The 23,690-nt window shown below is 37.7% G+C and overlaps 1 protein-coding gene across 6 annotated transcripts in view; it reads left to right on the forward strand.

Annotated features, from left to right (window-relative positions):
• atl2 (atlastin GTPase 2) overlaps positions 1-23,114 on the forward strand; it is a 69,850-nt gene extending 46,736 nt beyond the window's left edge. For 2 of the 6 annotated variants that reach the window (XM_052011146.1, XM_052011147.1), the window contains exons 6-14: positions 3,790-3,846; positions 5,171-5,263; positions 5,748-5,886; positions 9,270-9,397; positions 9,504-9,560; positions 11,009-11,080; positions 13,020-13,451; positions 21,175-21,189; positions 21,906-23,114. In XM_052011146.1, the coding sequence (XP_051867106.1) occupies positions 3,790-3,846; positions 5,171-5,263; positions 5,748-5,886; positions 9,270-9,397; positions 9,504-9,560; positions 11,009-11,080; positions 13,020-13,451; positions 21,175-21,189; positions 21,906-22,025 (1,113 nt within the window). In that variant the 3' untranslated portion in view covers positions 22,026-23,114. Of the gene's footprint in view, positions 1-3,789; positions 3,847-5,170; positions 5,264-5,747; positions 5,887-9,269; positions 9,398-9,503; positions 9,561-11,008; positions 11,081-13,019; positions 13,452-21,174; positions 21,190-21,301 lie in introns of all 6 variants that reach the window. The other 4 variants (XM_052011148.1, XM_052011150.1, XM_052011149.1 and 1 more) reach the window with 3 other exon arrangements.
• The last annotated feature ends 576 nt before the right edge of the window (positions 23,115-23,690 follow it).

Consider the following 23,690-nt stretch of genomic DNA (forward strand, 5'->3'; position numbering starts at 1 on the left):
AGCAATTCTGGTTGAGTTGAAGGCGGTTAAACCTTGTGCCTTAAACACTAGTAAAGTGCAGATGGGCTGTTATGAAACCCCTCGGAAAGAAGTTCAGATGTGTTGCTCTGGATATGAGCATGCAAACTGCAAATTTATACTAACATTTCTGGGGTAACTGTAGTCCAAAACTCATCTATATCTAATACCATAAACCATTTTGCCTGCGGAAGCTGTTTCATCCCCATTTTGGGACGATTGGCTAAGGTGGGGACTGTTAAGGGAGCCACTTCATTTAAATCTCAACCATCAGTAGTCCATAGGAACTGTCAAGCATTTTGACAGACCACATGGGAGAATTGTTAGTGGATGCTTCTACAGATCTTAATACTCCCAGCTCTAAGAGGATACCAATAATGCTTTGGACCTTGACCTCTACCTGCTTGGGAAATCCTATACAATTTCTGAGGCAAGTGATCTGGTACTTTAACACATCCACTTCTATTTCACCATAATCATGCTACTGAATAGCAAAAACTGGTTGAAATTGCTTGATAAGCTGCTGTTTACTTATCTGAAGTAACTTCTGGTTCTATGCATAACTCAGCCACAGTACAAGCCCTTTGAATACAAGACTGCTGGTATTGTATTCGGAAAATTAGACTCATCAAACGTCTTCCACATGCAATAATTTATTGGCTCAAAAGATTAACCTGTTTTTTCCCCTTGTCGCATCAAAAGCATTGTTCCCAGATGGTCCCATTGGCACAACCACCCACAGATGTTTAAAACTATATTCCCAAGTTTGAATAAAAGGTGCTGAGTTTCCATTCTGATCTGAGTGGCCAGTAATACTGCTCAGTTTTTTCATTTAGGGCTTGCCATAAGGGTTCTATTCCATTAATCTGATTTAAAACTGTCCAAGAGCCCTCTGTATCCCATTAAAACATAGTACGGCAGTATCTGACGTTGTTTTGTACTGTTGAGCACCAACAGGGTTAATTCCACCCTGCTTTACAAACCTATTTTACCAGAGCCTGACACCATCAGTTATCTGGATTGGTATCTGTGACCAAGTCGATTTTTTTTCCATTAAGTTGGGTGCTGGCAGCTGTATTGGAACTTATATCACTTATGGGGCCTGTGGAATGATCTGACCTGGTAACAGTGCCACGGGTTATCCAATTGCTTCTAGAGGCTGAGATGGTTGGTGTAACTTATTTGATTCTGTCCCCCTCAGTTGCCTTTTGGGGAGTTCTTTAATCTTAGGCAAAATGTCCCTTCTTCCTACAATTATTGCACTTCCATGTTATATTATTACATGGCATAGATTTACCAGGAGCTGCTCTTACCTCTTGGGGCAGCTGTGATTCCCTCATTACATCATGACCTCATCTCTCATTCATTCAAACTACTCTCCCTCCACTTATCTCCTTTGCTCAGGTTCTTTTTCTTAACACATCATATTGGATAATGCACTGTTTGGTATGAGTTGGATCCTCCAGATCACAACTTTCTCATGCATTCTGACTATTCTCATTCAAGTGAATCACTAATGTCTAATAGAACACATTATTGCTGGTGGCAGTGCAAGGGAAATGTATGGAGTCTAGATGCACCCCTAACAATTTAACCTCTTCCCTGTCATCCATTGTAGTGCCCCTTTTAGTCCGTTACAGCCACAAAGGTAATATAGGTTCCCCACTCTGTTAGGTGTACCTACTTTTTCATATCAGTTTACTGGGTTATATGATAAAACATAAAATATGTCATGGTCTGTCTACCCTAGACACCATCTGCCTTGGTTATTAATAGTGCCATAAGAAAACCTGTTTCTGGTGGCAGATCGGGATGGTGCTGATAATTCCATAATTGTCATCAAGGTATCTACTAGCTTTAACAAGTAGATCATCCCAATTAATTTCCAATTTCATTGTCACCTGTGTTTCAATCCCTGAAGGTACACATTATGCCTCTCTGGGCTAAAAGTTGAGACTATGTAATTTGCTTCTATTGACATTTAATGTTATCAGCTGAATGTTGTGCTCAGTTATATTTGCCCTGATTCTGAAGCTGACTCAAGTGCACACCCTGTACTTAATAATTTCCTCTTTTCAGTACGCTATAATACCATTCATTCCTCTTTTTAATGCCACCTGCAATGCATGTAATAACTCATTTTCTTTCTCCCTCTCCTCAAATTCGTACATACACAATGCTATTATAATACCTTTCACTATTTGCATGTCCTTTTTCCCTTTGGTGTATGCATCCTTACAATGTTGCACTGCCATAAACCCCTGGCCTATGTCCTCTTTGACCACAAGTCACCCATGCTGGCCATTTATCTAAATGCTTATGGAGCTCTAACTTCTTGTGTGGTCATGCCATTCTCTTTGTGTTTCACTGGTTTATTTGGTAAGTTTCTTCAATTTTTTTACCCAGAAAAGTTGTATTGATCATACTATAAAAACCCTACAGCTGGGTTGGGTTAAGTGTGCCAGATTTGCACTTGTATTAGAGACTCACCACTGACAATTTGTGATGGGTAGATTTGTCTTTATTCATTTTCTAAGACAAAGTACAAGCATTCACATCTTGCATAGTATACCATCCATCAAGACACAAGGTGATACATCTCAGCCAGACTTCTGCTATCCCAGTCACGGGACCAACACTGCAGCAGTGATCCTAGGTTCTCATGCTGTTCCAAAGCTTGGTAAGGAGTTAAATCCTATTTCCAATACCCATCTCCTTCCTATCCCTTCTGTTCTCCCTCAGTGACACTTTCACTTCGTCTAGTCCTGGTCCAATCCATTTGTCATCTTTGTTCCATTGCAGATAGGCTATTGGTTGCCGCAACATCGCCTTTCACTTACCAACTTGCCAATCTAGCATCTTAGTTATCAGTACTGAGCCAATCAAGTACAGGGGAGCACATGATTAACTGTTCCTGTCAGCACATGAGGATTCCATTCTCCTTGTGGGTTTAATACTCTTATGACCATGCCTTATCACTTGGGTATTTCTCTACCATAGCCTAAGCCTTTGGTTCTCTTCCATACAATGGAAATAGCCCATTGAACTAATTAGGTTTTAGTTTTGATTGGAGGTGTCTTAAAAGCAAATATTTTTCCTTGTCATTTTTTGCATGAACTGACTCCAGCTATTCAGTTTTAACTGTGGCTGCTTCAAAACCACTTCTGATTCAGAATTCTGTTATCAATCAGTCCCAAACAATTTGCTCCTTCATTTGACTTTATCATCTTTCATATACTCCTTTTTGCATTCTCAGAAATCTTCAGACCATCGACCACCCCTGTATGGTCATCATATCATTTCTTCTATTTTGTGATTTTTTTTTTAACCCTCTGGGTCCAGAGAAGTAAGATTAGACAAAAGCAGAGGCCTCCAAGTAGTAGTGGTGGTGGTGGTTTGTGGGGGTGGGTGGTGGGGTGGGATAGGTTGGAGAAGAGAAAGATAGAGGGGCCAAGAGCTTGCTGGGAAGGGTGCTGGAGGTAAAAACCCACATTGTATTTAATGAACATCTACCATGAACTGCAAACTTGTACACAAGAACTGAGTTTATTCCAAATGGCCTTTTCGATCAGTATAATAGGTTCCTTCTGTGCTATTGATTTCTAATACTTTAAAATTACTACATTCTTTGAGCCCTTTGAAATTTGGTAGATTGAAAATTTATTGTTAATTAGTATCTTTTTGTTGAAGCTGCAATTTATAATCTGTAAAAGGAATATTCAAATTTAACATTTTGTCGTTAATGGTTGCAAAATCTTTGTCCTCTTGTAGCTCTTCACAGAATATGGTCGACTGGCTATGGAAGAAGTGTACCAAAAACCCTTTCAGGTTTAGTATGTTTTTATGAAATTTGTCTGCATTGAAATCATTTGTATCACCCCAGTTCTAACCTACGTTCACCCGTCTATTGTCCAAAGTCAAAGATTTTTGTTTGGGTGCCTAAGAATCTACAATGGTGAGAACTTGGTGTTTACTTCTGCAATGTTAAATGGCTTCTGCTTGTAGATGCACTTCTGGATTCCCGAGTATAAAACAGTACATACTGTGGCAGAGCAAATGCTAACATTTTGTTATAATCAACTAGCCTGAATATTTATTGGCTATTGATGTTAAATTATTGTTCTTCTAAAACTTGGGTTTGGTTGCATTCTTGCTTGCGTCGTAATACCTATATTGAGATTTGAAGTTGTTATCCAGGCCTTTGCATCATTGCACTGCTTAAGGAGTGCTTTACTGTCGAAGGGTTTCAGGTGAGACAGTGAAAGCAAGGTCTTATCTATCCTTTGGCATTACCCAGGAGGAAAGTTCTGTGTTATCTGGCCAACATGTATCCATTGACCAACAGTAGTAGCAGATTTACATGGTGAACACTTTATTTTTTTTTGCTGTTAGTGGGACCTTGCTGAGTGCAAATTTATAGCTGCATTTTTCTATATGGCAACAATGACTACACTTAAAAGTAACTGGAGCAGATTTACTGTTGGCCTACCACCTGCCCTTGAACGACTTGTTCTTCCAGCGTTGTCTAGGTAATGGTCTTCTGCTGGGAGGTTGACTCCAGTGCGGTGTCTCTTACTGCACTAGTGGTCAAGTGCACTTGCAAAAAGAGATTGACAGACAGTCGTGCTTGCCAGCTGTCACGGAAATTGAATTTTTAAAAACATCTTGGAACTATTTAAGAAATTTTAATTTTGTATTTTAAAATACTCAAACCCAAAAAACATAACCATGCACTTTTTAAAAATAAAACATTTAAACTTGCTGGGTTAACTCAAAGATTTAACTGTGGTTATCTTGGCAGCCCCTTCCACTTGATTTTAATCAGGCTGGCTGTCCTTCCTCTAGGTTTACCTGGCACAGATTCAGCAGGCAGATTTCCCAGGATGGGAAGTCTAGAAGTTTTCAATGATCCATAGGGCTTGTGGGATAATCCTATCTAGTGAAGGGACATTCCACATCCATAAGCCTATGCTGTTGCTAAACTTCCAAACTTTGAGGAAACAGAGGTCCAACAGAAATACTAGGGCTCAGGTGGATGTGCCGTCTGATTTTTGGGGTGGCCTGGCAATATGAAAGGTTAAACAAATGTAAATTCCTTTTATACTTGTTATATATTAGGTGGAAATGAAATACTTTTTTTGTTGTTGTGTAGACATTAATGTTTTTAATAAGAGATTGGAGTTATCCCTATGAGCATCCATATGGACTGGAAGGAGGCAAGAGCTTCTTGGAAAAACGATTGGAGGTAAGATTTTAAATATAACCTACAGTTTGGTGTAACTCAAATGTATGGTATTTACTTATACAAACTAGATTACATTTAGCTTTTTCTCAGCTTTCCTATCAGTTGGAGAGGAATCCAGCAATTGAATAGAATAGAATTGTGGCTGATGGTCACCAGTTCCCTGCTGATTAAAACTCTTGCTGAATTAAGATGTTACTGCATATCACACTTCTATACATTTATTAGGGTGTAGTCCCTGCCTCAATTTTGGTTCCACTTGAAATTAATGGAATTGAAGTCCAATGTCAGTATGCAACGTGCTGCCCTGCTGCATACTGCATTTATTACTACTGTTTTGCTGTCTTTGAGAGAATCTGGGGATTTCCTCCAGCAGTGGTTGACTTTCCTGTTGTTGACTTTTGTTTTTGGAATGAATGAAGAAAGATGGAGTTGGGAACAGTTGTATTTATTCAGTTAACCATAGCTATTTTGTTTTCCCCTTTAGATAAAACAAAACCAACATGAAGAGTTGCAGAATGTTAGGAAACATATCCATTCCTGTTTTGCCAAAATCACCTGCTTCCTAATGCCTCATCCCGGTCTGAAAGTAGCCACAAATCCTGGTTTTGATGGGAGATTAAAAGGTATTCAAAGGCCCTCAGTGGAACCTGTGTGTATAGGTTGCATGCAGATATTTTTGCGGGATGGTGAATTCTCAGACCAGGTGACGTAGTTGTTGTGTCCAGATTTGGCCAGATGTTTGGCAACGCTTTTGTGTATGCATGAAAAGAATGAGAATCAGAAGTTCAATATATTTTTGTGACTTTGTTATTTTTAAAGTTCCTTAGCCCTGAAAGATTGCTAAACCTATGGTTTTTTTATTCCCTTGAGAGAGTATAATGGAATATTTTTAATGATGTGTTCTAGGTTCTATAGTTATGAACAGTCATTATTCAAATCTTTTGCATTGTTCATTCTCCTTATTAGTGGATGTTTCATCATCGGTACAAATTTTGACAACCAATACCCTTAACTACAATCTCTCTGTAGTCCTATTTCTGTACCTTGCCCTTGTATTGCTGCCAGTTCTGTATATTCATAGGTTTGTTTGCAACACTTAACTCTAATCTTGATCTATTAAAATTTCCCAAAAGATACCCTGAATCTGACAGCTCAAGGCATTGCATCCAAAAATGATGAGTGATACAAGATGAATATTATCCAAAACAATTGAGTGAGAATTTCTTGGATTTCTATAAATCCACTTTGCACTGGATTTTGTTGCAGAACTTCACTTGATAATCTGAAATGGAGAAGCTCTAGCCAAGTTGGTGGTGAGCATTAATTACTAAGCAACTGTTTCCTTGTGCTTTCTAATGGATGCTTTACTTGTAAGTTATCCAGTTCTTTCACTTTCATAATCATTTTACAGAAGTATTCTTAGGGGAGTATGTCCACATCCATTACTTCTAAGCTTTGATTCTGAACATGTGTTTTTAGGAAAGAGCAGTAACTTTATGAATAAATGTTAATTTCTTTAGAACTCAATATACAAATATGAATTGGGAGTAGAATGCTTTGCTTTGCCTGTTAAGATCGTGGCTGATCTTGACTGTACCCTCAAAGGTTATAGCCTACCTGTGATAACAGTTTGTTCCCTTCCATATATAGTATCAATACTGAAGACTCGTGAGCATCTGAGTGGGGATAAAATATTGCCTCCTTTGTCTTAAATGGTTGACCCTTTACTTTTAAACAGTAACTCTCCTTCTAGATTCTCCCATAAGAAACATGGTCACCACACCTGCCCTGTCAGGACCCCTCCTGTTCTTGTATTTCAATCAAGTTCTTGTTCTTCTAAACTCCAGATACTAGTTTAGTTAAAACTCTGAACAAGTTCCAATGCATTTGACATCCTTTCCTAAATAAGAAGACCAGTACTTCTGGTGTGGCCTCACTAATGTCCTATATAACTCCCTATTTTTGTATTCTGTTTGGCAATAAATGAAATTCTGTTGGCTTTTCTGTGTGTAAATGATGTACAGGTACACCAGAACAGTTTGTACCTCAGTGCTCCATAATCTCTTACTAATTGGTTTTAGCATTTTTAATTTTGCCTGCCAAAATGGAAAACTTAGGAAAATAAGTTTTGTTCCATTTTCTGGGTCTTTGCCCACTCACTTATCTGTATCTCTTTGTAGCCTCTGTGTCCTCTTCACCACTTGTATACAATTTTTGTGTCCTCAGCAAACTTAGTAACACTACCTTCAGAGCATTCATTGATCAAAGTCATTTTAATAGTTGAGGCACCTGCATTGATCCATGTGGCATTCCACATTTGGGGCAGCACACTTGTACACGGATGGCCTTGCAGCTCCAGTGACCTGGGTTCAGTCCTGACCTCCAGTGCTGTCTGTGTGGAGTTTGCATGCTCTCCCTGTGATAATATGGGTTTTCTTCCACTTTGCAAAGATGTGCAGGTTGGTAGGCTAATTAGCCACTGTAAATTGTCCCTAGTGTCTAGTTATGTGGTACAATGTGAGGGAACTTGAGGGGAATGGGGAGAATAAAATGGGATTAATGAAGGTTGGTGGTTGGACATGGTAGGCTAAAGGGCCAGTGTCTGTGCTGTATGACCTTGACATCCTCCCAATTTAATAAAGCATTTATGCCTTCTGTTTCATGTTATTCAGCTATTCTTCTATGCATGCCAGTATGTTATCTACACATGCTTTTATTTTTTATAATAACCCTTTGCTGCTGGCATCTTATCAAATGCCTTCTGGGTTCCTTGGTATTGATTGCCCTATATCCATAGCACATATTACCTCAAAGAATCTTAATAAATTGGTCAAATGTAATTTCCCTTTCACAAAATTGTTGACTTTGCCTGATTACCTTGAAAATTTCTTGGTCTCCTGTTGTCTTTAATAATAATTTCTAACATCTTTCCTAAGACAAATGTTAAGCAAACCAACCTGCAGTTTCCTGCTTTGTCTTCCTGTTTGAATAAGGAATTACATTAGCTGTTTTCTAGTCTAGTAGAACCTTTCACAGATCTAGGGGATCTTGGAAAATTAGAACAATTCATCTGCTTTCTGAAGTTAATTAGTAGGTTTAGAGACATTTTATATTTGTAAATTTGTATTAATCAACATTTGTTTTTATTTGTAGCAGTTATCCAAGGGGCTAAGAACTGATCTTCCAATGTATTTAAGATATTATTGCCATCAAATTTTCATGGCTTCCTTGCACTCTAGACAAAACAATTCAGTTGTGTGTTAATGGCATTATAATGCATGTTGCATCATCCCTGTCGCCCTCATCCAGATCCAGATAACAGCAAATAATTTCTAGTAGGAACTTAAATACCATTACTGCAGTCATTTGCTTGTGGGATTAGCACATCAGTTTTTAATAATCTTTTCAGATTTGTTTAATGATAAGTAACTGTCAGTAAAACCTTTTTTCATTCAAAACATGAATTAACTTGGGGTTTTTGATATTTACTTTATCTCCAGTTCATGATTTTGTGAAATGTTGTCTGACTCTTTAGATTTCTTGGCCCTCTTCACCCACTCTGTTCTGAGGAAAAGGAGTAGGTCATGTGTTCCACAAGTCTGCTATCCCAGGTGGTTGTAATGATATTCAAAAAAAGACTAGTTCCAATATACTTGCAATAAAATACTTCTGGAATCTGATGTAGAAAACATGGGAGCTAACTTTGTACAGGAAGGTACTGTTGTATGTTCAGCCTGAACAAGATGTAAAATTATTACTAGTGTCCTTTGTATGGTCATGATTGTGACAAGTTGTATCCATTTCTTTGGTCTAGTAATTTTTAATCCCTTTAGGCCACCTATTCTGGTTAGTGATTGCATTGAGTTTTAGGAGGCAACTAGAATAACCTAGTTGATAAATTCTTGGGATGTTTGAAAATATTGCATCAAGCAAGCTACACAAGTGAAAGTTGTGAGTAGATGTATTTTAGTAGTTGCTTATTTTGCCAATTATTTTGTCCCAATAGACATTGATGGTGATTTTAAAAAGGAACTTCGCAATGTGGTGCCATTTCTACTGTCCCCTGAGAACTTGGTAGAAAAAGAAATAGGAGGAAGTAAAGTGACTTGTCGGGATCTAGTTGAATACTTCAAGGTATGAGAAATGAACAGTTGGTTTATTTCATACTTTACTTTCAGCAGCAATTATATTTTGGGAGATATTAGAAGCATATTAATAATAAATCTTTCCTGCCCTTCAGGCTTACATCAAAATTTACCAAGGAGAGGAACTGCCTCATCCAAAATCTATGCTACAGGTATTTTTAATCTGTATATTAAATAGATATGACTTCTTGAAGCTGATATGGACAGGAATTGGGGGATAAATTGGTGTTAGGGAAGAAAAAATTACAGATGAATATCTAAAATACTGTATTTTTGATCTGAGGTAAATGTTCCATTTTTACATTCTGGTGTAAAAATGATACTGAAGATGGTGAGCTCTTTCTAATGGATTATATATGGGGGTTTCCCTAAATAAAAGATGCATTATCGGTTGTACTAAAATCTTTAGTTATTGAAGTAAATACATGCACCAGTATTAAAAGATCTCCATTTCCAAGCTTCTGATGCAGCATGAAATTTCTTGTAATAAACTGATACCAATAGAACTCTTGATACATTAACCAGATGCATTTGAAATCAGCTGAGTTTTGGTGTGCATTGTATAGTGGTGCTCAGTTAGCTGGGTATCAACCGTGGAAATTTAATTTCTTATCAAATAAGATTTTGTTTAAAAATGAAGCGAAGGTAGGAAATGCAGGTCAAGGAGATCAGTGAAGAGAAATAGAATTAACATTTCAGACTGAACTTTTCATCAGATGTTGAAATGGAACAATCAAGATTTTAAATTTCTGAAACAAGATGGCAGAAATATCTTGCAATAATCCAAACCTTTTGCCAGTGAGGTAGGAATTAGTTTCCATATGTTGCCATCCTGAAGGGATTTCATCTGCCTTGTCAGAGGTGTGGTCACATGGAGCTCATTTGGTAATCCTAGCTCTAAGTTTAGTTGATGTTTGCTGTCCTGCTTGTCAGGTTGTTCTGTATTAGTAAATCTTAGTTTTTCCAAATTTTGTATAATTTTTTTTTGTGCAGCTATCTTTGAAGCTGTTTATTTTTATATATGCTTTGAATATTTTCCTTAAGGATGTACTCTAAACTGCGTAGTGTTTGAGCTTCTGATATTTCATTAGAGATTTTGCACTTGATGAGATTAACTGTTTTTCCAGTAATATTAAAAGTGAGTGCAGCTGAGTCCTGCTGAAGAGAGATGATACCCTTGAATATATTCCAGTATTCTATCAGTTATAACAGTCAGTGGCAGAGGGTGAAAAATCCAAAACGGGAGCATTCCATTCAGTAGAACTTTTATCTCGTCACATGCACTCCTTTGATCTTAGTATTTAAATTGATTTTTGGTAAACCACATCCTAGTCTTTTTTTAAGGATTATCTTGCTGGTTTCCCCAGAACCATGAGGGTATTTGAAAGCTGAAAAATCTTTAAACCAAAAGCTTTAATAATTGGAAAAATCTGAATTTAGTGTTCTATGTAATGAATAATGTCATTCTTCAAGGTTGATGATTTTCAGAAAATACTTGCAGTTCCTTTGCAATGCCATTTAGATTTATGTAACCTCTCAAGTCTTGTTTTCAAGCAGAGGATTACCGAGAGAGGTCATTAAAACAATCATTGTTTTACAGGCAACAGCTGAAGCCAACAATCTAGCTGCTGTCGCAGGAGCAAAAGATGTCTACAACAAAGCTATGGAGATGGTATGTAATTACGGATCTCTGCAAAAATTAACTTTTTTGGATTCTTCTGCAACGTACTGTACACACTTCTTTGGTTTTGGTGTTTATTTTACATATGGTGTATGCTTGCCTTATTTTCACTGGTGGTGTTGGTAAATTATATACTTTCTAATTAGCAGTAACAAATTGAAGGGAACAAAGCTTTTTTTCCCACATTGACTAGCTTGTTTTTTGCCTGCCAATGATTTGGATAATCCATAATGCATTCTAATTCGTATAGTAGTTTTAAATCAATTTGTTCATTTTTAAATTAGATAAATTAATTACACCCAAGTAGTTTTGCCTCTAACTTGCTGTTTGGTATTTGTATCTGCTACTAATGTATCTGTTACCAAGTTTTGATATATCTGCTAAGGCCAAAATCACTAACAAACAAGTAAAAGTCAAAATTCTAATTGCTTCCTTCCCCATTTGTAAATTTTTAATTTTAAATTGATTTTTAATTATGCGAGTTGTGGCCAAGCCCTTGACCAGTTTTCCTCCTGAGCTGTTAATTTTGATGGAATGGATTTAAATGTTCATTCTTATTTACTACATGAGGTCATGGTGCACCTTGAGGCTATCATGAAGGACAATGTGAAAGTGTCAAAACGTTCCATGGGAGTGTACTCGACTAACTCCTATTTGCTGCCTATAAGACAAATCATGAGTGCGATAGAATACTTTCCACTTATCTCGATGTGTTGAACTCAAATGTTCAAGAAGCCTGACACAATCCAGGACAAATCAGCTGCTTGATTGACACAGTCCTTCATTCTGATCATTCACTCTCTCAACTACTGATACACAATGGCTGGCTAATGGGTTTTAATTTAAGCGAGTTTGATCTCAAATTGGAGATCCAAAGACGATTGGGGTCCATCTACATCTCTAAAATATCATAAGTACAGAAGATCAATCTGAACTCATTGAATTGTGGAACAAGCTGGAAAAATGATCTGCATATTGATGACCTTCAGTCATGAGACTGATAGAAAAGCAAAATACTGCAGGTGCTGGAAATCAGAAATGAAAATAAGTGCTGGAGTTCAGGCTGCAAATGAGAAGAAGCAGTTAATATTTCAAGATGCTGGCTTTTCATAAACATGAAATTAAGTTTTTTCCCCTCCACAGATGCTTCCTGACTTAAGTATGCCAGCATTTTCTGTTCTTTTACAAGAGTGGTGTTTGTTGTTTTGTGTGTCTGAAATGGTTATGAATATGGATCACTGTGATGGTCTGAAAATGCACCTAGTTTTGAATCTAAAAATGTCTCCTGATTCTTGGTTTGTAATTTTCTGGGGAAAATAACTAATGAATATTGTGGAGAAAATGAAGATTATGTAAGTTAAGTGGCTTTGAGAGAGCAACTAGAGGAATATGAAATGTACAGAATTTGACATTATTCCTTTTGGATTTGACCAATAAAAGCTTTAAAATATCAAGCCATAGAGATGCAACTTTTAAAAGCTTTTGAAACTTATTGAATAAATTATTACTGAATTTGAAGTAGGAGGTTGATGAGGAAAGGATAGATTTCTGACTGCCCACAAATAGAGATTTGCATATTTTCTATTGAAGTGGGAGATCAGAGCATGCTGAGTCCAACTGTTTTTAATATATGCTACACTAATAGTTGAGTAATCTCTCAGCAGTTGGCATGGAGCAACAAGTTATCACAGCTTATTTGGTATGTTTCTTGTCTTCACCAAGAGGTCAATTATTTAAAAAAAATATATAATACAGCAGAGCTGGCATTGACACAGAAATTAATAAATTATTTCCACCAATAACTTTAAGGTAGGTGATATTGATGTGCATTCTTAAAATGTGGAGAGAATGCTTGCCTTAATGTTTAACTTGCTTATATAGTGCTTGTAAGCAGTATTATATTCAAAAAGTATGAATGTTTGTCCTGCAGTTTTGTGGAGGAGATAAGCCTTACATAGCACCAGCAGATCTGCAACAACGGCACCTGACCTTAAAAGAAGCTTCTATCAAGCAGTTTCGATCAGTCAAGAAAATGGGCGGGGAAGAGTTCTGTCAGCGCTACCAAGAGCAACTTGAGCAAGAAATGGATGAGAACTATGCAAATTTTGTAAAGCACAATGACAGCAAAAATATTTTTTATGCTGCCCGTACACCTGCTACGCTTTTTGCTGTGATGTTTACCATGTATATAATCTCAGGAGTGACTGGATTTATTGGTTTGAACTCGATAGCTTCTTTATGCAATATCGTTTTGGGAATAGCTCTAATATCCCTCTGTACCTGGGCTTACACCAAGTATTCTGGTGAATTCAGAGAATTTGGAACAATCATTGATCAAGTGGCTGAAACTATATGGGAACAGGTGAGTGACATTCTTTCTTTCACCACTCCCTTGCCTTTATTGCAAATAAGGTATGAACAATTTCATGTAAAAAAGATGTTATTTTTAAAAATGGAATTTAATATTACATGGCTTTAACTGGGGAGGTTAGTTTTCAGATGTTTTCACCGAATCATTTGGGTGCAAGTTTACAAGTAGCATGTTGTGCTGCTGAATAAAACGCTTGCTCTAATTCTTCAATCCCTATTTATCTTTTCCTAGTAAACTTCCTTCCCATGTACAGGTTCTGCGTCTATATCTCTGCCTGGCAAAACTAAATTGAAGTTCTATTTTCTGAATTGCAGTTAACCAGCTTCAACAGATGAAAGTGAGGACAAACTGTTTAAATTTGATTTCAGGAATTGCCCATCCATCTTCCATTTTGATATCCCTTAATGAAATTTAGGTGGAAGTTGATAGTATTTCCAACTTGGTTCTTGAAAGTTTATCCCTACCCCTCCAAATCAAAGCTGTTTTGTTGGTCCATTCTTGTACCATGTCTGCTGAATTACAGATCTGAGATGTGTTATTTTGTTAGGAAGATTGACTTTAAATGTTATATAGGAAACTTCACAGCCTCAATACATCCCAAAACACTTCCTAGTCAATTGTACATTTGTGTTGAAATGACTAATGTAACAGACAACATGACAACTGACATTTGTGTAGCAATATTCCATGTAAGAATGACCAGATAATTTGTATTAATAGTGTCATTTGGGAGATACTTCTGCTGCTAAATGGAATAATGCCATAGGATCAGTTGCTCAAGCTGAGAGGACTGTGGGAACCACATTTGGGATTGGTTTATTATTGTCACATGTCCTGAGGTACGGTGAAAATTTGTCTTGTATACTGTTCATACAGATCAATTCATTACAATTTTATTACATTTTTAGTATCTGGTTCAGAATATGGTGTAACAGTGCAGCATTCCCTCAGCATTGTGTTTCAGAATGGATGATGAGCTCAAATGCTTGGAATGAAATTTATCAGAAACTTGTGGGATTTAGGGGAAAAGTGCCTAACCAGGGTTGCCATACAGCTTACTATCTACAGGAAAAAGATTTGAAAACAGAATTAGAATGCAAATCACCTTATGGAGGGAGGTTGGTTTCATTCCATTCAGCCCATTACCTGTTTGGAAACTTTTAACTGGGAATAGCCTTCTACTGAGTTTGTCAAATGTATGCACTTTTTTCTAAAAGCAAGCAAATACTTTAATGTGGTATTTGCATCAATAAAAACTGGGATTTTTTTAATTTTCAGTAATGTGCTTGCAGTTTACTCTTCCATCACCACCTACACTACATCCTTTCTCATTGCACCTTCTCATCCAACCACACCTGCTCTTGTACCGTTTCCCTTTCCAGCATCCAGTGACCCAACACTCCTTCCACAGGATGCAGCAATTTACTTGCACCTCTCTCAATTTAGTGTCTTGCATTTTGTGTTAATGTGGTTTCCTCTACTTTGGAGAAACTGAACTTAAAAAAACAATTTTAAAGGAAAAGATGAAAGTATTGGAGTAATCAGCAAATAATATAAAAACAGAGTAAGAGCATTACTTGGATATTTGACATGGTAGAGTAGCTATAGTAAGCATTAGTCCCATGAAGGACAAAACTGGAGAAATAGCAGAGATTCTAAATAACTTGGATTGGTCTTCATTATAGAAGATATTGTAAAAACCTCTATCATTAGAGGAAAATATACTAGGCAAATGAATGGGGCTAAAGTTCAAGTTTGCTGGACCTAATGTCCTCCATACTAGGGTGTTAAGTGGCTACAGAGGTGGTGGAAGAATTGGTTACAATCTACCAAAATTCCCTGGTTACAGAAGAGGACCCAGAGGATTACAAAATTGCAAATATAACCCTGCTATTCAAGAGGGAAATGGATGTTTGGCTAAACCACCCTGTAGTTTTTCATTGAGCAAAATGCTAGGATCCTTTCTGGGGATAATAAGACATTCAAAAAATTAAGACAGTCAAGCAGAGTCAGATTGGTTTTATGAATGGGAGTGTGTGAGTGGCAAATTAGTTTTTTGAGGATTTAATAAGGATGATGTATGGGACTGAGTAAATGTCATGTATTTGATTTCTTGAAGATATTTAATATGGTGCCATGAAAGGTTACAGCACAAGATAAGAGTGCATGGGGTCAGTGCTGCAACTATTAGTGGTATTGCCTAACATTTCCAGGAATCCAGGTTGTGGGTGCTGTCAATGTGAAGCCTGCATATTCTTCCCATGACCAGGTTTCTGCTGGATGCTCTGGTTTCTTCCCAAATATCGAAGACACAATGGTAGGTTAATAGGCTAGTATAAATTACCCTAAGTGTAGGTAAGTGGAAAAGAATTAATGGCGTTTATGGGCATATGAGAGAATAAAATAGCAGGGCTCCAAGAAAATTAGAGGAATGGGACTGATGGGATTACTCTGGGAGCCAGCATTGACACATTGAGCTAAGTGACCCTGTGTTGTAATCAAGTAAATATGTTCAGATGGATAGGGTCGAGGCTAACTAACAGGAAGCCAGGGTTGGCATAAATGGATCAGTTTCAGATTGATCATTAACTAGTGGATGCTACAGGTTATTAGTGCTGTGGCTTCAACTATTTACAGTCTATATTTCTGACAGGTGATGGGACAGTGTCTATACTGGTAACCCACTTAGCACTACCTCAAAGTGCTGACTAATTCATATGTGGTTCCCTTCCTTTTGGCCCTCCAGTCTGAACACAGGTACATCCTCCAGTACTATTTCTTTTAAAAGAAAAGGACATCAGCTTAGGTTGTACACTGTTGTGCCAGGAACCTGGTGCAAACTCCTGTCTTCAGTTACTTTGAACTGATTTACCCAGAGCCTGGCATGAACCCCTGCCCTCCGACACTCCTATGGCAACAAATTGCCTCATGACTTGGTGTGAAGAGGTGATCTGGTGTTGGGTATTCTGAGACAAGTAAGATAGCAAAACAGCCACTCTGGCTGCACAGTGAGTGCAGGCTTTGAGGACAAGCAGCAGCTGATCTGTATTGAAGAATCACATATTTATCCTGTGGTTTCTCATCACTTGCTGTTTGGGATGGAAGTCTTCCCATCCTGGAGGTTTCTCTATGTTAACAAGCTTAGTGATAGTTACTGACCCATGAACTTGTTACCATAGAGAGATCTGAAGTGTGGAGAACTGTGTAGCCAAACATGGGGAGATGGTAGTTGATGATACAAAGGTAGGTGGGTTAGCAAGTTGTCATGGGGACATAGAGCCTACAAAAGGCTATAGGTAAGTTGGTGGGCAAGAGGTTGGCAGGTGGAATGTAGTGTGGGGGGGAAAGAAATGTTAGGTTATCCACTTTGGAAGGAAGAATGAAAAAGCAAATTATTTTTAAATGGCATGAGACTACAATGTTGAGATTGAAATAGATCTGGGTCCTAGTGCATGAAATGAAGGATTGATATGCAGGTACAGCAAGTAATTAGGATGGCTAGTGGAATGTTGGCTTGTATTGCATGGGAGAAGGTATGTAAAAGTAGGGAAGTTTTGATGTAACTTTACAGAGTGCAGGCAAGACTGTCTCCGTATTTAAGAAAGGATATGCTTGCATTGGAGATGGTTCAGAAGGTTCATTAAGTTGATTACTGGGATGATTGGGGTTGATGTATGAAGAGAGGTTGAGTAGATTAGGACTGTGCTCATTGGAATGGAGCAGAACAAGAGGGGGTTTGACAGGGTGGAACTTGCAAAAATGTTTCCATTCAGGGTTGGGAATGGTATCTAGAATTAGTTCCAGAATAAGAGTCACCCATTTAAGAGTTAAAGAATTTCTTAATGTCCTGACTCTTTAGAATTCACTGTTCCAGAGTTATGGTGGTAGAGTCATTTAAGGCAGAGACTGACAGGTTCTTGAAATACAAGAGAATCAAGGAATATGTTGAGAGAACAGGAAAGTGGCATTTGAGGCCAAGATTGAATTAGCCATGGTCTTGTTGAATAGTGGAGCAGGTTCAAGGGGCTTGGCCTATTTCTGCTCCTGTTATTTTAAATACAGAACACCTCTATTTAGTGCAAGACTGACCTAAAGCTTTGAGTCCCTGTCACAATTCTCCATCCCACTCCCACTCTGTTGTATTGTACAAACGAAGCTGAACCCCCCCATCCCCCCCCCCCCCCCCAACTCAAGTATCTCATCTTCTAGGTATTCATCAGCCTCTGGTTCAACACTGAATTCAACAATTTCAGATAACAAGCCTTTCCAGTTTGTATCAGAGCAGGTTGGTTCTGGTGTACGCAGGCAATGCTGGTGGTCTCAGCAGGTCAAATGGCATCTGTGGATGAGGCAAGTGGACACAGTTGGCATTTGGGTTGATGTCCTCGCATGGAGGCCCATCAGCCTATGGGGTTAGTTCTGTTTGTCTCCATGGTCATTGAGTGTTCCCAGCACTTTTTATTTTTGTTTGATTTCCATTGTCTGCAGTTTTTAGTGCTGGCTGCTTCTGATGTAATTCAGTTTTTCTCTCTACAGATGCTGCGTGACCTGGGAATTCTCAGCATTCTCCTATTTCAGATTTCTTGCAGCTGCTGTGTTCTGTATTTCAGTTCCATTGGGTTTTTTTCTTGGTGGTCCTATTTGCACCTCCCCCTGACAGATTAGCTGCCATTAACAAGGCTTGAATGCCTTTTCCAGGTTGACATCATATGTGTCATCTTGGTATCCACTCTAATCACAGACACTGCCTTTCTCCTTATTCTTACCCCTTTACAAGTTTAAGCATGCCTGTATTCTAAGTTTTCCCAGTTCTGAAGAAAGATCAGCAACCTGGAATGTTAACTGTTTCACTCTGTAGATGAAGCATGGCCTGCTGAATATTTTCAGCACTCTTTTCATGTCTCTTATTTTAAGCAAACATTTCAAGATTAACTGCAGAGCATTTAAAGTTGCTGATACAAGAATGTAAGAAGTTGGAGGAGTAAATCATTTGACCCTTTTGAGCATTCACTGCCATTCACTAAAATTCGGAGCTGATCAGATTTTTGACTTGTGCCTGTTCCCCATAACCATAGAACCATACAGCACAAAACAGGCCCTTCGGCCCACCATGACTGCCTAATAACCCATGACTGCCTATAAGTATCTGTGTACTTCAACCTTGTGTACTTTGATGTGGCCTCTGCAGCTTAGTGAGGTAGAAAATTCTAAAGATTCTCAAACCTCGGACTGAACATTCCTCCCCTGCATCTTCAGTGGGTCACCCCTTAATCTGCAGCACCCCCTCAACATTTTCCTTGTTAAGCCCCTCTGTCTTGTTTCTTTTTCTTCAATACTCTTAAATCAAATCCTAGCCAGCTCAAGCTTTCCTCATAAGATAGCCAGGAATCACACCTTAAATAAGGACACCAAAATTCTATTTTGTGCTTCATGTAGTTTAACACTCCTATAGTTGTAGCAAAACTACTACTTCTGTACTCCATTCCTTCCATTTTCCCTTCCTACTTACTGATATCAGTAAGTAGGAACAAAGCTAGCTGTATGCTAGCTTTATTTCATATGCAGACACCCAGATCTTTCTGCACACTAGTATCTTGTAGTCTCATTCTATTTGAACAATATTCAGCTTAACCTCTCATTCCCCTGCGTTATATTCCATCTGGCAAATTTTTACTTATCATTTGACTCATTCCTTTGCAGACCATCTTTCTCACAATTTGCTTCCCATCACTCTTCCAGTCTCTGTAATAGTAATGCACTAGCCCCTTCATTCACCACCCTCTAATGTGGGGGTTGCCTGTATAATGACATTGAGAAAGTTACAGGTAGAGCAAGAAATCCTTTCAGACTAAATACAAGAGAACTTAATCTGCTACATTTTGGGATACAAGATATGTAATTAATGAGTGAATAAGTAGTACTGCTCTCCTAGAGTTTTCCAAGCAGCAAAATTCCAATCTCTACTGCACGTGGTTTTGTGGTAAAATGCAGCATGGAATGCATTGCTCTGGTTTCTCAGAGGGTTACTCCAAACTGACGCTAATAACTTGTGATCCAAGCACTCCCTACCTCAGAACCAAGAAAGCTATAGGACAGTAGAAGAAAGGGAACAACACTGCAGCACTAAATTTAGGGCTGCTTAAGTAAATACAAGATCTAGACACTAGATCCTGGTTCATTTCTTAGTGTCTTGCATTGTTTCTGAAATCAGTTAAGTACTTGTGGTGCAGAGAGATACTTTTTTTAAAAAAAAAGTATCTTTACCCAGTCTTTCTAGCAAAAGACTTTCTCTCTATGCTTATGTGGAGCAATAATTGATCATGAAACTGAACAAATAATGTTAACCAAAATAATTTTGCTTGCTTAGATAGTAACATGGGATGTGGAAATGAGACGATGTTTTAAATAATTCAAGCAGTCAAGAGAAATGCTAACTAATCTGTTGAAAGATTAGTTAGTTACAAAACAAAGGAAGTTGAATTTCAAAGTCTTGAGGATCCATACACAGGAAAATCCTAAAGGCTAATCAAATCCTGGCCTTCAACTAGAGGCTTGGAGTACAGCTTGTATGACTGTAGATAGACCACAGCAGGGATACTCTGAGCAGGACCAAGCACCACACCTTAAGGCTATATTGGCTTATAAGGTTTGGTGTTTTGGGTTTGGTTTTATTATTGTCACATGCACTGAGATGCAGTGAAAAGCTTTTGTGTGCCATTCAGACAGACCGTGCCATACGTAATTACATCAAGGTAGTAAAAAAGAAAAACAATGCAGAGTATAGCGTTGCAGTTGCAGAGAAAATGCAGTACAGGTAGACAAGTAAAGTGCAAGGGCCACAAGGTAGATTGGGAAATCAAGAGTTCACCTTTTAGTGTATCAGAGTCTAACAGTGGAATAGAAGCTGTCCTCCAGTCTGGTGGTACGTACTCAGGCTTTTGTATCTTCTGCCCAATGGGAGGCAAGGAGAAGAGAGTGACTGGGGTGGGAAGGATCCTTGATTATGTTAGCTGCTTTCCCAAGGGAGTGGGAAGTGTAGGTAGAGTCAATGGAAGGGAGACTGGCTGTTAGTTTGCCTGTACTCTTGAGGGTTAAGTTACAAGGACAGATGAGGTATTCTCTGGAATCTCAAAAACGAGATAGGAGGCAATTTTAAATTTAAGGTTTCAAGGGGAACTAGGGTATATTTAAAAAAAAACCTATTTCTGTAGATTGGGGAGTCCAAGATTGAGAGAGAACCTAAAAATTATAAGTCTTTTGGAAATTAAGTTGGGAAATGTGCAGATAGAGGAAATTTGGAACTCTTCTGTAAACAGCATGTGGTATTAGATCAACTGATGATTTCAAATCTGTCATGAATAACATTTTCTCAAAGTATTAAGAGAGATGTGGCAAAGATGAGAATTCAGGTAGGTATTCAGATCGGCCTTGATCTCATTGAATGGCAGAACAGGATTAAAGGGCTACATAGACTACTTCTGTTCAACTTAGGACAGCATTTGGGAATCTTTAAAAGCTAGATTTAGGTTGCTCATTTAATGTTTCTTCCTGTTCTGGGATAAATCTGAATAATTCTTTCCCCTAGCTGCTTTGTGCTCTGCAGACTGTCCTTGGATCTTCAAATTAAACTTTGGTTCCTAGACTACATGTAATCTGTCCATACTTATCACTGCACACTAACTGCTCTTTCTTTCTTTTCCTCCTTGCAATCCAGAGGAGTCCAAAGAAGGTGAAAACCTTGTTTTCTGGAAAACTTGTTTAATATATTGTAATTGTCCCAGTCTATATTTTTTTTAAATCAAGTGTTTTGGTAGTCACTAACTAACAACTCCTTGTTATAGGTATTAAGCAACCTGTTCACTTCAGCTCGAAATAAAGTGATCCATCGTTCTGTTGCATCAACACTGAGGCTATCATCAAACAACAAGAAGAAGAAAAACTAGCTTGTTGTCCTTTATCATTTTTTGGGATGGGGATGGAAGTTTGGACAATGACATGTATAGTATGAACTGGTCAGGGTTTTGCTGTGCAACAGGCTATAAATTGTACATGGTAATCTCAATGTAGGGTGCAGAGCTACTTGTTTTTAAGTGACTTACAGGAAACTGACTTGAATGGGTTGTGGTAAATGCATCTTAATTAAGATCATGAACTTTTTAAATTTAATTTTATATATATATATATATATATAAAACCTTGTATTATCCATTGTATTATATATGCCAGAATTGCACAAGCCATGGTTATCCTATTTTTCACTTAACTTTCTTTTCTTTACTAGTCAGGGTTGAACTTGGTTTTCCATTCCATTTTTCCTATCATTCTTTATTCTCAAAGCTATTCTGCAGCTACTTAATAGGGAAATTTTTAATGAACATGGTATTTCTGCTTTCTGTTAGCATGTTTTTAAGTCTCCGCTTTTCTTTTAACATTCCCATATTACAGGTGTTGAAGCCACTGAGTGACAATTTGATGGAGGACAACATAAAGCAAACTGTAGCAAACTCCATCAAAGCAGGGTTGACTGAGCAGGGCTCCCAACATGCCAAATTAAAGACAAACTGACAATCCAACTTGCCCTTGCCTGGCTCTATTGCTGTCAAATGTTTGCTGTAGGTTATGGACTTGGTGAATCAACTTGTAATTAGTCTGCGTAGATTTTGAAGTGAAAGTTACAACTTCACAGGATGCTGGCACAAAGATCCGAAGAAAGAAGGAATTGTTGCTGGAGAAGATTTTTATAATGGATAGAGAATTACATTACTAAACAAGAAAGTTCAGGGATGAGTAAAATTAATTTTGGATGTTACTTATTGTCATGAACATTAGTTGAATTTCCTTTTTCAGTTCACCTTTTGTGTGTTGGTGGATTTGTGTGAAAGACTGATTTGTACTGTAGAAATCTGTACAGATGAATCAATGGGATCATTTGAGGTGGTGATGCATAGTAAAGCTTGAAATCAGTCAGTGCATATTTTTTTCATTTTGTTAATGCTTTGCTTGAATTACCAGTATTACACTGCATGAATCCAAACTACCCAGACTACTGGATTACGTTGTGGACTAAATTGCTGTTAGATGAGAGTAATTGAAGCTTACCTACCTTGCCTTTTTTCTTAAACACATACTGACAACATTGAATCAGTGACAGTTGGACTGCTGGGAGACTTTACCATTTCATTACTGCCACTTGAATCCATCCAACATCCTTTTCATTTTCCTTTTTTGACGGTGATAAATCCGTCCACAAAGAACTGTTACCCGTAGTTGTCAGTTAACATTTGCCTGCACACTGTTATCTTTAATTTAATTTTCTATCAAATTATAGAGGTGGGGCATGTATATTAAATATAAATATATAAATACCAAATTTTGTATCAAAGTTTTTGTAGTTAATGGCAAAATCTGGTACAGTGGTAGGCTCTGTGCAGTTTATGTAAAGGACTGTTATTTGTGAGTGATGTAAGCATCAGAATGCATCAAATTTGAGGTTTTGATATATTTGTGATATTACCTGCCTTGAGCGTTGCAATCCCACCCCTTATTGCAAAGCATTGGGAATGTTAGTTGTGGAATTCAGTTGTCTTCTGTTGCATTTTAAAGTTATTTCCTGTAATTTATTTTTCAATACATAATTAAAGTACTCTGACATTTCCTGCTTCTGTTTGTTTTCTTTTGGTGAAATGAATGGATCCTGCAAGATGTATTGTAAAGGTGATTTAAATGTCAAAAACATTTTTTAAATTTAAGACTTAATCTGTAAAATGTATCTAGGTCATATTGGCCTCATTTAAAGTATAAAATGTGCTTTTTTTTCCCTCAGTGCTTGTCTGTATATAAAATCAGTAATGGTTAATTGTTTAGATACACGGTAAACAATTTTCACAAAACTTGCTGATTTGTGCTGCAAAAAACATTCAAATATTTCAGTATTGTATATCGTGGCTCAGATGGAATAAATGAATTTAATTTGGCATTAATAAAACTTTATTTTGCTGTTGACAAAACATAATTGAGAACTACTGAGTCTGGATGAAGCTGTAATTAGTCTAGTTGGATGTACATCTCCAAAGGCAGCTGGAATAGTTTTGCCTGAGGTGAATCATGATTGATTAAACATGGAGGCTACCTTAGTCATTCTGATGTCTGAAGGTCATTGACAGGCACAGTTTGCATCATTTCAGTGTGCTCTGATGACTGAAGCTTCAAAACCACTACATTGTGGGTTTT

Source organism: Pristis pectinata, chromosome 3 (assembly GCF_009764475.1).
Source record: "Pristis pectinata isolate sPriPec2 chromosome 3, sPriPec2.1.pri, whole genome shotgun sequence".
NCBI classification, from domain to species: Eukaryota; Metazoa; Chordata; class Chondrichthyes; order Rhinopristiformes; family Pristidae; genus Pristis; species Pristis pectinata.